The sequence below is a fragment of the Hydra vulgaris genome, chromosome 08 (assembly GCF_038396675.1).
Source record: "Hydra vulgaris chromosome 08, alternate assembly HydraT2T_AEP".
Taxonomy (NCBI): Eukaryota; Metazoa; Cnidaria; class Hydrozoa; order Anthoathecata; family Hydridae; genus Hydra; species Hydra vulgaris.
Window position 1 is genome coordinate 5308742 of NC_088927.1, and position 17885 is coordinate 5326626.

General features: G+C 27.3%; 1 protein-coding gene across 1 annotated transcript; it reads right to left on the minus strand.

Annotated features, from left to right (window-relative positions):
• Window positions 1-8006: 8006 nt before the first annotated feature.
• Window positions 8007-17550, minus strand: LOC100197540 (putative agmatine deiminase). Its single transcript, XM_065802507.1, has 3 exons — window positions 17418-17550; window positions 13196-13339; window positions 8007-9217 (listed from the first exon to the last, which is right to left on the minus strand). The coding sequence occupies exons 2-3, from the start codon at window positions 13305-13307 to the stop codon at window positions 8166-8168; spliced, it is 1164 nt and encodes a 387-aa protein (XP_065658579.1). The 5' UTR covers window positions 13308-13339; window positions 17418-17550; the 3' UTR covers window positions 8007-8165.
• Window positions 17551-17885: the final 335 nt, after the last annotated feature.

Genomic DNA, 17885 nt, shown 5'->3' on the forward strand with positions numbered 1-17885 from the left:
GTCAGTTACAAAACTATGTCGCCAAATGGAGAAGACATTGACGTATGATTCAAGTTAAAACTGACCATTGGTATGCAGTTTTAAAACAACTTGTTTGTATTGTGCAATTCAAGGATTAGCTTTTCGTGGAACAAGTGAAACAGTTTTCAAAGAAAACAATGGAAACTTTTTAAAACTTGTTGAACACATTTCAAAATTTGACACTGTCCTTTCTGAACATCTCCGTCGGATAACTGCCAAAGAAACCCACGTGCATTATTTAAACAAACAAATTCAAAATGAGTTTATGGTTCTTCTTTCCTGTAAAGTTACAGAGCATATCGTGTGTGAACTTAAAAAAGCTTTATATTATTCTATAATTCTTGATTACACTCCTGGCGTAAGTCGTAAAGAACAAATGACTCTTGTAGTTCGGTTTGTCTATGCATTTCCATGAGAAGAAGTAAACGTAAGGAAACATTTTCTTGGATTTGTTTAGGTCTCAGATACATCTGGGCAAGGGTTGACAGCTTGCTTGTTAGACGAGCTTTCAAAAAAAGGAATATCTTTACAAAATATGCGTGGCCAAGGTTATGATAATGGATCAAATATAAAGGAAAGAATGTAGGAGTACAAAAAAGGATCGTTGACCTTAACCCACAAGCTTTTTTTGTTCCTTGTGGAAGTCATTCATTAAACCTTGTTGTCAATGATGCAGCACTTTCCTGCACTTTAGCTGTTAACTTTTTCAACAATATACAGGAACTTTATAACTTTTTTTCTGGATCAAACCATTGATGGAATATATTAACAAACAATGTAACTAACTTGACTGTAAAACCTTTAAGTGAAACCCGTTGTGAGAGCAGGATAGACGCCCTCGAACCTTTGCGATACCACATTGATGAGATTTATGACGCTGTCTATGAATCAACGTTAGATTCTAAGATTGATGCTTTTGGAAAATGTACCGCTATGGGAATTGCCAAAAAAATTACTGATTTCAAATTTCTATGATGTTTGGTCACTTGGTATAATGTTTTGTTCAAAATTAATTTAGTAGGCAAAACACTTCAGATGAAAACTGTTGATTTGCAAAGCGCTTTGAAACTAATTGAAAGCGTTAAGTATTTTTGGAGAACTTGAGATCAGAAAATGGAATGATAACGTTATTACAGATACAAAAATAACTAGCCGAAAAACTAGACATCGATCCAAATTTCTCTGATGAAGTAGTGGTTAGGCCAAGAAAGATCAAAAGACAATTTTCCTATGAAAGCAAAGATGAACCTGTTAAATTGGCAAAAGAGTCTTTCAAAGTAAATTTCTTTTTTGTAGTTTTAGACACTGCAATTAATTCATTGTCAGAAAGATTTGAACTGATGGAAAATCACAGCAAACATTTCAAATTCCTCAAAAAAAATAGACAAATGTGAAACATATGCAATTAAAGAAAAGTGCAAAAACCTGCAATCCATTTTGACAGCTGATGGCAAGAGTGATATCAATGGGAATGAAATGTTTTTTGAAATTGTAATTTTAGCTCCAATGTTGCCAAACGATAGCTACCCCAAAACAACATTGTCTTATATTACAAAAAAACGCTTGATTGACATCTTTCCCAATGTGTATGTAGCACTGTGAATTTTGCTTACCCTCCCCGTATTAGTGGAGAAAGAAGTTTTTCTAAATTGAAAATTATCAAAAATTACCTTCGATTGACTCTTTCTCAGGACTGCCTTAGTGGGATGGCCAAATTAGCAATTGAACACCAGGTTCTGAGTACAATTGAAACCGATTCATTTCTAAAAGACTTTGCTAAAGTTAAGGCAGGAAAAGTTTGTTTCTAAAAGTTTCTAAAAGCATTGTGTTTGTTAAAGGCTTTACAACTTTTTAAAATTATTATTCAATACAATGTTAGATTTGCTATTTACATTTTCTATAAAAGTTATTTTACGATGTTTATTATTTTATGTCACTTTGTATTATTAGTCTGCATAAAAAAATATACTGTTAGGATTATTTATTTGTTCACAAAAAGTATGATATTTACTATTCCATCGGATAGTTTTATTGACAACATGTTTATATATATATATATTTTTTAATATATCTTTTTGTTAATTTCTTTGTTTAAAAATAAATTTTACGGCGCTTTCAATTATGCATTCAGTTTTTAAGTAATGTACGGTAAACATTTAATAGGATATTATGTTTGTAATGTATTCTAGGGGTTTTAATAAGTATGTGCATTTTGCCGAAAACACATTTTATGATAAGTTAATGATACGCATACCATTGTATTTTGATTTTTTTATTACAAGTGTCGTGAAAAATTATTGATTTATTTATATACCTACTCTACTAAAATATATTTGATTATTCATTTAATTTTTAAGAAACAATAACATACAAATATACTCATCTTATTATTTAAAAACTTAAAAAAATATTAAACCCTAAAAATACTTTTTAGAGTTTTAAATGACTACACTTTTTTTTATAATAAGGGGAGCCAAACTTTGATCTCACATAAACAAAACAAAATCCTTAAACCGGCTCTGGTTGTAAATATAATGAAATTGGTTTTGAATGTGTTGTAAGTGGTTGGGAAATCAACAATTTTTTGCCTTTTTAATTGGAAACTCTTCGCTTAAGTCACTTTCTTTTACTTTGCTAACAAGCCCTGAAAGTAAAATAAAATCCATACAAATGGCATTATAAAACTGAAGGTATTTTAAACAGAGGGTATTATAAAACAGAAGATATTATAAAAATTAGGGCAAAATAAAAGTGTTAAAATAGAATATATATTTAAAAGTTGGGCATTTAAATCTACTGAATAGTCAAACACAAGCAGGGAATGTCTAAAAGAAAAATGAAGTACATAAAGTCATAAAACAGCTGATGAAGTAAATCGCAAATGTTTAGCTATTATAATTCCATTTAAAATTTTTAAAACATTTTAAAATAAAGTTTTTATTATTGTAAAAAAAACTAGAATTGCCGAAATTGATCTCAACTATGTCATTATTTTATTTGGAATACAAATGACTGTTTACTTACTTTCTATTTTTTTGTACAACATTAGCTTCTTAGCAAAATCTTCTTTTAATGCTATAGTATAAGTATTCTAGATATTGTAATAATATATGACACGAAATTATATGTTATGAATAAATAGGATAGGTTAATCAATTTTTGTTTATGCTAAATGTCTACTTTTCCAAAATTGTATGATTTTAATGAGTTTCCATTATTGAAGAGTTAAAGCCATTTTTATAAATGGAACTATTAGTAAAATAAACTTACCAACAATAACTCCATATGCTGAACTGTTATATATTCAACTCTAACATTATCCTAAAAAGTAAACAAAGTTTTATCCAGAGTTTGAACAGATCTTGTTCAATTTTATAATAAATAAACCTCAATTTCATTTGTTATGTTTAGCAACTTCTTATCTTTTTTTTCTAGAGAAGTGAGCCTTTTTTCCATAATGCTTCTTCCAAACGGTCAAAATATAATTACTATTTTGTAAATATTAAATATATCTTTAAAAACAGATGTTTGTAATACGACAAACATAAAAGACTACTAACAATGTCATTATATAAAATTCTGGAAACATGCGCAATTGAAATAACAACTTTTAATATAAAATATCAAAAAAAACTTAAAAAATTTTCAAATTTGAAGCTTACCAACCACATATATAACTTTACCCTTCTCAATGGGGCCTTCATCTCGATTAGTCTTATATCACCATCTTTGTTATTTACAAGAAAAGTCCTTTTAAGTACAGATGTATCCCATTCAACAGAGACGGTTCTGTTGCGAGAACATTGTACAACAGCAAACTTAAACATTATGAATACTAAGACTTACATAAATTTAAAGATTACAAATGAATACATAATTTTGAAAAAATTTTGAAAAAAATTATAAGTTGCTATTAAATTTTATACCTCATTAGCAACGTATAGTTATAGATGTGTATTACATAAATTTATAGATGTATATTAATAAGACTTTAAGTATTAAAAAACTGTCACAACATATAAGCAGTTAAGTATATTGTAACGGAAATTGCAACGGTCTTGGGATAAAGTAAATAAAATGAAAACTATCCGATTCCAACCTGTACCATGCTTCTGAATTAACATCACTCTAATTGTTACTATGTAGAAAATTGAATAAAATGAACTAGATAAATTAAAAAAAAAATAGTAACCCAGTAGTTATAGAAAATGTAAATATCAATTTAATAAAATAAAAAAACAATTCTAAAGAAAAACAATATTTTTAAACCAAAAGTTTTTACAAAATTGACGAGCTGACATAAACTGTTGAAGGTTACATATAATTCTTTATCACAAATATATTATGTAACAGTTCACCTAAAAAAAAAAATAATTCACCGAAAAAAATTGCAGTTCACCAAAAAGGATTTGGTAAACAGCTCACAAAAAAAAGAAAAAAAAAAAATTACAATGTTATAAACAAATCATCATGCAAAGATAAAAAGCAATAATAATATAAATAATATAATTATTCAAAGAATAATTATAGAAGAGTTAAAAAGGCATAAATCAGGAATAACTAACAACACAATCTTTAACCAAAAGAGCTTTTTGTATAATTTGCTCTGCAAAAATTATAGATATACATTTTGCATAAGTATACATAAAATATTCTTAGCTGCTTTTGAACTTGTTTTTAAAAATTTAACACAATCAAAAACATTCATCTCAAACATAAAGTAATATTCAATACTACAAAATGATTTAACAAGTACAAAAAGTTTAACAAGTGAGTCACAATGACGAACATTCTTATGACAAATATGGTACAAGTTTTTGGCAATAGAAACTTTGTAATATTTTTGAATTTCAAAAATATGCTTACCTAAATAAAGCACAAAAAACAGTTTTTCACAATAAGGAATATTATAATTACAACCTTTACCTAAAACTTTAATAGAGTCAATAATAACTCCTTAAAAATTAAAATTATGAGAACATAACATGTCATTCAAAAAGTCAATGCAATCTTTGTCTATGATATTAGAATTAGAAGCTTAAATATCACGTGTAGTTAAATATGAAAATTGATCTATTACTTGAGTAGATATATCTTGTGTACCATTTTGTGCACATAATTAGACATATTCTCTCTACCATACAAAACAGGAAATTTGTAAACATATCTTTGGTATATTTGGTTTTTTAAAACCCGATAAACAAAATATTAGCAACTTGCAATGAATATTGAAAATTAAAAATGGATGCTAACGAAGGTCACAAGTGCCATTTTGATTATTTAAAAATGGGAACTCCATCAGTATTAACAACAAGTCTAATTGTTATTTGCCCATTTTCTTCAAGATCTGCTAAATGTACCCAATTGTTATCACAAGTGTTTATGTTTAAAATAAAAGCTGTTTGTTTATGTTTAAAATATGAAAATAATTGCATTTCTTATAAAGATAGAATGATGTAAAAAATTTCAAACATTTTGTACACTGCCTATTAGGACTTAAAGCAACTTCACAAACATCACAAAAAAATTTTTTTCATATTACTCTTTTTCCTTCTTAAAAAACTTCAAAAACAAATATTCAGATGTTGGCAAAACACTGTGTGGCAATAAAATAGTTAAGAGTGTTAACAACGCCTCTATGGCTTTGTAGGACAAATTAAAACGCAAAACAAAAGTTATTATGCATAAACACGCATTAGGAACATTTATTTTTGAGCCAGAATATAGAGATGGACTCTCTGAACTTTCATTTTCTTCGAACTCATATATATATATATATATATATATATATATATATATATATATATATATATATATATATATATATATATATATATATATATATATATATATATACATATGCATTGAAAAATCAATCATTATCTATTATGTTCAATAATCTACAATAAAGGCATTTATAATAATAAATTTTTGTGAAATTATAAAGTTGATTATAAAGTATTTGCTTTAACAAAGTGAACATACTGAACAACATACCTGAGGTTTTGGAGCTTGAGTAGAGCTTAAAATAATAGAAACTGAAACTGTAGATACAAAAAAACAAATTTACTTTATTGCAAAAATTGGAAAAATAATTTCAAGAAATTATATCTTATATCTTAGAAATTTATAACTGTTAGCAATAGTTATAACAATATTTAGTTATAAAACCAGCGACGTTTTTAATTATTGGAAAAACAGCACTAAATTTCTATTAAAGTTTTAGATCACTAGAAATAAAATGACGTTTTTCGTTTAACTATAAGTGAACTTTTAGCAAAGTCGCAAAATTTGCGGAAAACCCAGTGAACTTCTAATGATCTTTTACATTTCTAATGATCTTACTGAATTTATAATAATCTTTTACGTTTCCAGTGAACTTTCATTGGAAGTTCGCTGGGTGTTTTTGTAAGGGATATTTCTGAATTGTTTTAAATGTTTGCTTGCAGTTTGCAATGATTTGGTTGCAGTCATAAGATCTAAACTTTTTGCTTGTAACAATTTTGATGGTAAATTTACTTTAATCAGAATCTTTGAATATATAACGCATAGAAATACAAATTCATTGTTTTCTGAAGCCTTGACAAGCCTAGCTTTTATCAATTTTTTCATTTTGCTTTTATTCAATATATATATATATATATATATATATATATATATATATATATATATATATATATATATATATATATATATATATACACAACATGGTTTCATATGATGCTAACTTTTTCCGTGTTCTTTTAATGTTTTTGTAAGTTATCATAGAGTTTTGAAAATGACGAACAAGGTTTGCAAAGTACACGTCTAGTTTAGGAGAACAACATAGCAACGTTCCGAAACCTCTATTTTATAAATCTTTTTTGCAAATTTTGGGCCCCCTACAGCTCAGACACCCCTACCTCGGATTGTCGAGTTTTTGTTGACAGGAGGGTGAATCAAGTTTTGAAATATTTGAAAAAGAAACGATGGTATATGTGAGTACCAACAAGTACCATGTTGACTAGAACCAAAAAAGACCACACAAACGCCAACATGACAAATTAGCATTTATGAGGCATCATACTTTACAGGGAAAGCAATTATGATTGTTGTGGTTAATGGCATTGTGAATCAACTTTTAGCTGACCTTTTTTAAATATTTAAAAAAAAAAACTTAGCAAATTTTAAAATACAAAGATATGATTATTTTTTTACTTTAAAGTAAAAAAAATAATCAGATCTTTGTATGTTTTAAATATTAAAAAAAAACTCAGCAAATTTTAAAATACAAAGATCTGATTATTTTTTTACTTTAAAGTAAAAAAATAATCAGATCTTTGAAGATTCAACTTTTTGTGTTTACGACATTATTTGCTGTTTGTGCTTTGTTCAATTTTAATGAACGCACAGCGTAATAGTTTTGTAATAAGTGTTTATTTGGTTAATTCAGTATTTTTTATAATTGAATAGCTAGCAATTAAGTATCAATCATTTTTAAATATACTAGGATTTAATTTTAATGTTAAATTTTCGAATTGTAGACTTTAATCATTTTTTTTAAATGATTAAAATCTAAAATCTGAGAAATTATTTTAAAAAATTTGTCGAACATTTTAGAAGTTTTGAGGATTTGAGTAGTTATAGAGCTTGTAACGACTTAACAGGCCAATTAATTTTTACGCATTTCAACTTCTGTATTTTGGAAAGAATGAACGACGTTAAAGACCATGTAAGACACTGCGACAAGTTTCTAAGGCGCGACAAATTTTACTTTCTTCATTTCAATGCCCGGCATCACATTGAAAAATTGACGCAGAAAAAATTATTGGAGCTTAACTGGGTTGCCTCATTTGACTAACTTATCGCCGATAGTGTTCTGATGACATCAATAGCTTGCACAATGAAAGATTTGACGATTAAGAGGCACTCCGGTAACACTTCAATTACTTCTTTGGTTTAAAACGTAAAACCAAAAATGAAAAAAAAAACAAAAAAAAAAATGATTATGCAAAATAAATTTGAATAAAATAAAATTAATAACAGCAACAATCGTAATAATATAAAAAGTTAAATAAAATTTAAATATATATATATATATATATATATATATATGAAAAAACAGTTATTTTCCGATGATGTTGTTTGTTAAGTTGAGTTAAATCTTACAATGGATATGCTGGTTGTTGCTGCGTTACACAATGAATCATTCCACCATTTTTATATAAATTTCTTATATCGATACCAATTACTTGTCTCTCAGGATACAGCCTTTGAATAATCTCATTTGCATCGTCGTCATTGGGATCTTCATAGTTAGGAACTAAGACTACTCCATTAGCAATATAGTAATTGATATAGCTGCCTTTGTACCCAAGACTCACTCCGTCAGTAGTATTCACATTATATTTTGATAACGGCAAGTAAACTTTATCATATACTTTGTTATCTGCATTTGAGGCAGAATATAAAGTGTTGATATCTTTATTGGAAACTCCCCATTCAAGTAAATTATTCATATTCATTGTTACTAATTTGTTTCCTGGTGCAAACTTGGCAATCCCATCAATGTGCATGTCGGTGATATCCCCTTGCGGAAATCCTCCATCTAACCAAATGAATTTTGAAGCACCGTAATAATGAGAAAAGTAAATCTCTGCTTGCGATTGGGTTATTCCGGGATTTCTAACTGAATTCACAGGTTTTTGGCTTATTATGGCACTTCGAGTTGCTAGTAAAACTCCTTTTCCATCAAGCTCAACAGCTCCTCCTTCGTTCGCCATTCCAACGTTAATAACTTTCATGTTAATGTCTTTTCCTATTAATGTAGGAATTACATCGTCTTCCTTATAATTTGTTTTTCCACCCCATCCATTAAATTTCCAATTTTGAATAACTAAATTTCCCAAACTATCTTTTGCAAATATTGGCCCGTTGTCTCTTACCCAAACATCATTTGTTTTATATGTTTTAAAGTCCACATTAGTCAATACTACTCTTTTAATATGAAGCAATTCTTTTATTCTTTCAACTTCCTCATTGTCATAAGCAATTATATGAACTTTTTCATTTACACAAAGTGCTTTTGTCATTTGCACCCATATATCATCCAAACTCTCTCTATACTCGATTCCATATTCGAATTCATGTGGCCATTGTAGCCACGTTCCTTCGTGTTCTTCACTCTCATCTGGAAACGTAAATGTACCAAAGTCACCTAAAATACACAAATGCACAGTAATTATTAACAAAAAACAGTATTGTATAACGGTACTAAACAAGGTTTATTGATAAGTTTTAACCAATATCTAGTTGAACGTTTTAATATAAATAAAAAGATAAAATATTTAATTTTAATATACCGTCACACAATTTTTTTCAGGAAGACATTTAGATTTAACTTTTTTGCAAACGTTTTATTATTTGGATATTTTTTTTTTTTTTTAAAGGACACGTTCGACGATATAAATAAAAAGTTCAATTATAAGACATCAAATTTCCACAAATATTATGTAGAGTATATTATGAAATCAGGGTTAAGGCAGCATAGGACAAATTTTTTTTAAACGTACTTTTTTTTATATTTTCTAAACTGCCCCATTACCCTACAAGAATGGGTAGTTTTGGACAATGACGAACTTCGTATATATATATATATATATATATATATATATATATATATATATATATATATATATATATATATATATATATATATATATATATATATATATATATAATATATATATATATATATATATATATATTTATATATATATATATATATATATATATATATATATATATATATATATATATATTATATATGTAGTGCTAATATTACCCAGAGTACTTGGTAATATGAGCACTTTAAATTAGCTCAAAAAAATAACATTAGTTAAGTAAAAAATACAGTGACCAAACACTTAGAGCTAATTTGTGGAATATAACAATTCGTTGTTAAAAAAACTTATCATTAAAAGATCAAATTTTAGGCCACTTTTTCATGAAACAATTCTTCATTGTTTTGGGCAAAAAAAAATACTTCGTTATTTTTTCAATTTTATTAACTCAAACAACTAAACAATTAAATTACAATTTTTTTGAGTTTAAGTTACATAAAGATATTTGGTATTGCTAAAATATTAAAATTATTTACTAAGTTTTTTTTTTATTCAAAAAGCAAATAAAACCACTTCAATTTTAAGACTTTAAACTAGATAATTTTAATGAAAAACATGGGTAATTTGAGCATGCTTTTATTACACAAAAATAGTATCTTTAAAAAACTCAAAAATAAATGTTTCTATGCATTTTTTTTCAAACAAAAATAAAATGGATTTCTAGCTAATATATTTTTCTTTATGAAAAATTTAATTTTTTTATTTCAGCATCAAAATTTTGCGCCTCAGATTAATTCATGCTTGATAATATTATTTTACCAACGCAAAAAATTTTGAATTGTTTTAATTAAACGAGAGCCACTAATTACTGCATATAAATTTACGCTAGTTATACTGAATTCCGTTTATCGCCACATAAAGTCGATTTAAAAAATACAAAACAACTTTAACTTCACAGCTTACATCTTAAAATTTTTTAGTATGCTCATATTAGCAAGGTGCATATATATATATATTCTAAATAATATTTTGGAATGCAAGATGCTGCTTGTTTGACTAAAATTAATTACTTTTACATAATTTAAAATAAGTGCAAAACTTAAATACATTTAAAACAAAACTTTGCATACATCTCTCCTTCTTTTTCTAAAACGGTGCAAATGTAGTGTTAAACATCAAATATTTTTCAGACTTCATCGGTTTTTGTCAAATTAAACTAGCTTTTTATATTTTTATAATATAGTTAAGCTTTTTTGTTATTGTTTCCTTGAACTATATTTGTAAGCTTCAATATTCAAAAATGTTTTTTTTTTTTGTAATTTAATTATATAAAAGTATAAAAAAATTTATACTTATACAAAATTAATTATCAGTTATACAATTAAATATCAATTATAGGTAAAAAATAAAAGCTGCTAGGGATGCTAGGGATTTTTCTTGTAACGTTTTCCTCCATCAAGTTTCAAATTATCGGTCATTGTTCCTTTAAATTCCATAGAAATTTTCCATGGTTGTTTACCTCATAGTTGGAGTGTTTCTTTTAAAATTACCGCAATATTGGTCTATAATACTTGCTTAGGTCGAGCAATTCCAATTTTGTTACCATCTATCATATATTGAACCACGTTTACACCAAATTGCTTACATATTTTCAATACCTCGCCCTCAAATTATCTTTGAATATTTATTAATTTGTTTCGAAAAAGAACGTTTAACACAGAATCTACTTCAAAAAAAGAACCAAGTCGATTTTTACTATGCATAGAGATAATAGAAAATGATTTTCAGACAGATCGTTCAACTATATCAATATTCCAAAGAAACTTATTGTTGCAATCACCAACTTCTAATCCGTAAAATAACATTGGAATTGCAACGTTGGAATAGCAACGTCGGAACAACAACGTTGGAATAGCAACGTTAGAATAGCAACGTTGGAATAGCAACGTTGGAATAGCAAGGTAATTAAATAAATGAATAATCGCACCAGGCTGGCGAAAGCAAATTCATTTTTTTATAAGAGTTTTTGCAACAGATAGAAATTGCGTTCATTTATACGTTCATTTATAATTGTTTTGCGGAGTGTTGTCATCATACTTTTGTTCTTATTATCCCAAATTGGAACTTCACGACCTAAGGAAATATTGGAGGCTAATGTTGTGGTAATTTTAAAACAATTATTCCAACTATTAGGTAAACAACCATGAAACATTTCAACTATGGAAACACTTCTCATTGCATCCTATTCATAATCAGTTGCACATGCTTGCACATTTAACTGTACTTTTGTTACAAAATTAAGAGACTTTGGCATAGGATTTTTTTTTTTGTAATTTTTAGTTTAACTTTATTTATTTACCGGCTGCTGACATCTATTATTTAATTTTATGCAAGAAAATTTTTGTTTTGGCTAAAAATTACGATTTACCGTCAGAAACCTTCAATTAGTAAAATGCTACAGCATTTTACATAAACCTGTTGTAAAATATCTTTATACCGTAAAATATATATTTATCGTGAAATATATGTTTATCATAACTTATGATTCATTAAATAAATTAAAAATTAAATGCTATAACATTTTACTATCTGATATTTTTCAAATGGCAAATAAATATTTTTATTAATGTGATCACTTTAGTTTCAACAAAACTAGAGTAAAATTGAAAAGTTTATTTTATTGGATATAACGTTTTTTTATTTGGGTATCGCGCTTTTGTTATTATTGGATATTACGTATTTTTTATTGTCACGTGATAGTAGTATGTTGCAATATTTTTAAGTAGCTGACCAGACCCGTAAAAAAATGGTTCTTTGTGAGTCTGTTTCACACTGGACCTTTCTATACTTCTGCTTTATATATAAATCCTAGCGGTCCAGACCCATAAAATACGGGTTTTTACTAAACCGACCACTTCTTTACTTATCTATTCCACACCGGTCATTTTTATACCTATGCTTTATTTACTTGAATATTTTTAAGTAAAGTAATTTATTCTAAAAAGTTGCTTTAAAAGCAAAATAAATCCGCCCCTTAATACAACTCCGTTTCAATTTTTTAATCTGGCTGTATATATTTACAGCAAAAAAATAAATTTGGTTGTATATATTTACAAAAAAGCCTTTTATTGTTAAAACTAAGTGCTTTTTATTGCCTCCCCAGTATCATCTACTGGAGTAGCAGAACGGGCTTTTAAGAATTTGAGAGCTTTTACACTGAAACATCATAGAAAATTTGGCAGACTTTAAAACGGCGCACCCAAAACTCGTTTATTGTTTATTTATCAGCCATTTTGCTTTTAGTTGTTGTTAAGAAATGAAACTTGAAAATGTGCTTAAGTCTTATTTAATTATTCTTCGCCAAAAATATTGACCTTTCAGCAGTAAAACTTTTCGTTATTTACCGAGTTACGCGTACGACGTTTTAATATCCGCAAAAAAAAATTATTATTTTTGTGAAAAATTATGGAATATCTGATCGGTGAAGAGATTTACTGGCTTGCTTAGCCCCAACCTAACCTAAACTAAAGCCCAACCATAAACTTAATAAAACATAAAATTACGTTTCTTACATTCTGATGATCTTTTTTTGTTTGTTATCTTTGAATTTTTTCGAAACGAATGCGTAGCTGTTAAAATAATCAGCGCAATGAACAGTTGCTGAATCTTCGAAACAGAAACCATTTTTTTTTTAATTTTCAACAGAAATCTTTTTTCTGAAAATATTGTCAGATCAAAATTTAATAACAATTAAGAATTATTAAAAACAAATTAATGTAAAGAAATTAATGTAAAATAGTTAGCAGAAGCCTAGAAGCAATCTTTAGAAGTAGAAGTCTCGAGGCTAAATTAAGAAATAGTATATATAGTATAATGTAGTATAATAGTATAAATAGTATAATAGTATAAATAGTATAAATATATATAATAGTATAAATAGTATAAATAGTATAAATAGTATAATAGTATAAATAGTGTAATATAGCTAAATTAAGAAATAGTCTAATAAAAAATAAGTCTGAAAGCTAAACCTTTATCTTCTTTTTTAAGATATGATCCATTGAAACATTTTCACAAATACAGAATATTCGCAAGAGTTATTAATTGATAGTTATTATAAATCAATATACAATACCAGCAATATAATAAAATAATTAATTAATATAACCAGATAATAAAATATTTTATAAAATGCATACGTACTTACTCTTGTATAAGTTGAAATTAAAAAGTTAAATTATTATTAGGTTAAATTAAAAAGTTTTTTCAGCAAAACTGCATTATTGATATAATAATATACGTAAGTAAATACAGTAAATAAAATATGTCTAATAAAAGAAACATCATATTATCATCTATTCTTTACAATAGTTATTCTTATTCAATTAAAAAAAAAATGTACTCAATTAAAAAACGCACTATTTTTTGGTCATGAAACAAAAAACATTTAAAATTATTTATTAAAAACAGTAGTATAGATATTGTTTAAACAAATAAATTATCTTAAGGAACAACAGATTTTTATAAACAAACTTAACTTACAATACTAAAGTATACTTAATAAAGTTTACTTTAAAATTGAAATAAAATATTAAACAATTTAAGTATCGCGGTAAATGTATATAGGCCTGTAAATCGAGCCGAACGAGCCAAGCTTGCCAGGGCTCGGCTTGGCTCGTTTACATATTACGAGTGTTCAGGCTCGGCTCGAGCTCGTTTCGAACATGAGATTCTTTGTTCGAGCTCGGCTCGTTAAGGATTAGTATTGTTTGGGCTCGGCTCGTTTTACATGTTGCTCGAGCTCGACTGGTTTAAAACTCGAGATTATTATTGTAACCTTTTAGTTTAAAGCTCGTTTAGTAAAAAAAAATTGTTCGTTAAAGGCTCGTCTGTAAATAATGCAAGTCCAAATCAACAAACAACATATTATAACATCTATTAAACATGCAAATAAACAACATAATGAAATAAGATCCCACAAATCTAATAGTTCAAAATAAAAGTTAAAACTAATAGTTCAATGTTCAAACTTAATGTTCAAAGTTCAAACATAATGTAAACTCTCACAAACATAATAATTCCTATTAAACACTGCACTCTAATAGTTCAAACTACATTTTCACAAATATAAGTCTTGCTCTCATTGCATTGGATAAATAAATAAATATATATATATATATATATATATATATATATATATATATATATATATATATATATATATATATATTCGAGCTTTAATCGAGCCTATATGAATGAGCCTATGATGTTCAAGCTCGGCTCGTTTAATAAACGAGCCTAATTTTCTGTTCAAGCCCGGCTCGTTTACCATTCGAGCCGAACATGAACGAGCTCTTGTCAAGCCGATCACCGAGCCGTTCACGAACACGAGCCAGGATTTACAGCCCTAAATGTATATTAATTATCGGGAATATATAGGTTTAATGTACGCACATATTTTGACAAAATTTGTTGCATTTAAGCACATGTTCAATAAGTGTAGAGTAAAACCGGGTAAAACCGCACACTAATCGATAAAAATTAAATAACTTTTTTATTTTTAATTCTATTTAACTTTTTTTATTATTATTAAATAGGTAATAAAAAACTACATAAGATGATATAAAAATATACTAAAAAAAAAATTATCGAAATCGTAAAACAAAAATTGTTCTTTTTTAAGCCATATTCTGATAAAACCGCACACTAAAAAAATCATTGAATTTTTTTAAATTTTAACTTTTTTGCATTATTAATTTCATTGCAACTTATATTTAAGAAACTATATTTAAGTTGTATATTTTTTGCAACAAAAAAATTCAGTATAAACTACATATTTATTTGGTAAACAAGTTTATTTTCACAAACATTCCCGACACATCGAGTTCTCACATAGCATCATTTCTGTGTGTAATAGTACTCACGAACACTTTTTACATTTTGCAATTTATAATCGTTTGGCTGCATGCAGCCAAACAATTAAAAATTGCAAAATGTAATTGCATGCAGATGCTTGTTGTTCATTATTGTTTTTCTGTGATTACTCAGCATTGTTTTGCTCAGACATTTCCTCATCTTTTGTTCAGACTTTTCTTCATCTTTTTGTTTGAGGAACTCGATCACATTATCTTTGGTAATACATTTTACGCCAATTTTATATGTTGCACTGCTTTGATTTTTCAACATGCAATTGATTTCTGGCTTGAAAAAATTTCAAACTTCGATACTGCTTTTGCAACGCTCAACACATGCTCGATACCTATCAAAGCTCGAAGCTGGCAAAGTTGATAAAGATGGTAATTGGTGTGTAGTTGAAGTAGGTACTGCAGCGGCTGTCGAAAATGATGACGCTGAGACTCAGAAAAATGGGTATAGGTGCTACGTAAGCTGCTAAAAATAATAATGGTGGTTTAATTGCTTGTGTGATTGCCACTAGTGATTGGAACGCATCATACTTTTTGTTTCATTTGAGAATACTGTTGTTGTACCTGTACCTGAGTTGCGGAAATTTTTGTTGTTGTTATTTTTGCAATCTTTGAGTATTGAGAGTAGAACGCCGTATTTAAATGCAGCTTTTCTCAGTAACCGATTGTTTTCTTTCATATCAGTTAATGCGGCTAGTATATCATCCTCCTTGTACACTTATTCGGTTAATAAAAGCTTTAACATGTATCATAACGCCTGTGCTTACTAATTACAACGCCATGTAAGCTTTGACGTGCTTTCATTGAAAAGCATACGAGTTATGTTGTTTATTTCATTTTACTTTTACTTCATACGAGTTATGTTGCTTATTTAATTTTATTATTATTCCATGCAAATTATGTTGCTTATTTCATTTTACAATTAGTGATCGTCCATAAATTACTCAAGGCAAAACTTATTTTAAAAAAATTATTAGGAGATCATTTTGCTCTTTTGCGCGGTGGTTTTCGCTAGACTTAACAGGTTGTTTATATACTTAGTTTAATTATGACTCTGCGATCGAAAACTTTTAATCCTTTGTCTTTTGTCTATAAGATTAATTTCGCGTTACGTAATTTATGGGCGTACTTTATGGACATAATTTACGTAATTTATTACGCAATTTATGGACGATCCCTAAGGGATCGTCTATAAATTGCGTAATAAATCCTTTACGTATTATTACGTTGCGTAAAAAATCCCTTACGTAATACATTACGCAATTTATAAATAATCCCTAAGGGATCGTCCATAAATTACGAAATACGAAATTAAACTTGTAGACAAAAGACAAAGGATTAAAAATTTTCCATCACAGAGCCTTTAATTAAACTAAGTATGTAAACTACCTGTTATGGTAAACAAAAATCACCTCGCAAAGAGCAAAATCATTCCAACTTATTTTTTTAAATAAGTTAGCTTGCGTAATTTATGGACGATCCCTTATATCAAGCGAGTTAAGTTGTTTATTTCATTTTCGACGCTTTTAATCTTCTTATTTGAACTTTTATTGTTTTTCAATTTTTTGTGTTTGGTTATTATTCTCTTTGGAAGAAAAAAGTTCAAAATAGGATATTATTGTCTAAAAGTTAGTATTCTCTAAAAGTTAAAATGAATCTGAAAATTTGTCTAAAAAATTATACTAACTAAATATACTATACTCCGTTTTGTTAATTTATGATTTGATACATTTTGATTAAATTTAGTTAAAAACTTTTTTTTTTAAATTAAAAAAAAAATTCCAAAAATAAAAAAAATTATTATATCTGTAATAAATTATCATATATCAGTAAGAATAATTTGATTTAAAAAAAAAAAAAACTGAATTACTTGACTTTTTTTTATGTACTACTACTTGATTTCTTTTTCTTTCTAGAATGAGTTTAAAATTGTTAGTCGTTTTTCCTTTTAAATACGCCGAGGTATGAGCTCTAAGTCTGATTGAGACTTTAATTGGATATATATTTAGCGTATTCAGTGGTTTGAATGGTAGTTTTACTTGAGTACATTTACCTTTATGAAATGGTATCTAATTTAATATTTGACGTAAGTAAAGAGTATCCGATTAAAATTTATTATTTTGTTTTGCTTCAAGTCATACTGCGCGGTATATCAGATTATTGAAGATCAATGGGTAATTCAAAGCAACAACAAAAATTCAAAACAACAACAAAAATTCAAAACAACAACAAAAATTCAAAAAAATAACCCACTATCTCTAAATGACTTAATTTTTGCAACAAAGATACTTAACTACGCTAAAAAGAATTCCCCAAAGTTGTTTTAAACTAATTGGAA

Bases quoted from the DNA above. Each gene is read 5' to 3' on its own strand.
- LOC100197540 (XM_065802507.1), bottom strand. From the start codon at position 13,307: ATGGTTTCTGTTTCGAAGATTCAGCAACTGTTCATTGCGCTGATTATT. The intron at 9,218-13,195 runs GTAAGAAACGTA...TGTGTATTTTAG, and splicing joins CAAAAAAAGATCATCAGAAT to GTGACTTTGGTACATTTACG.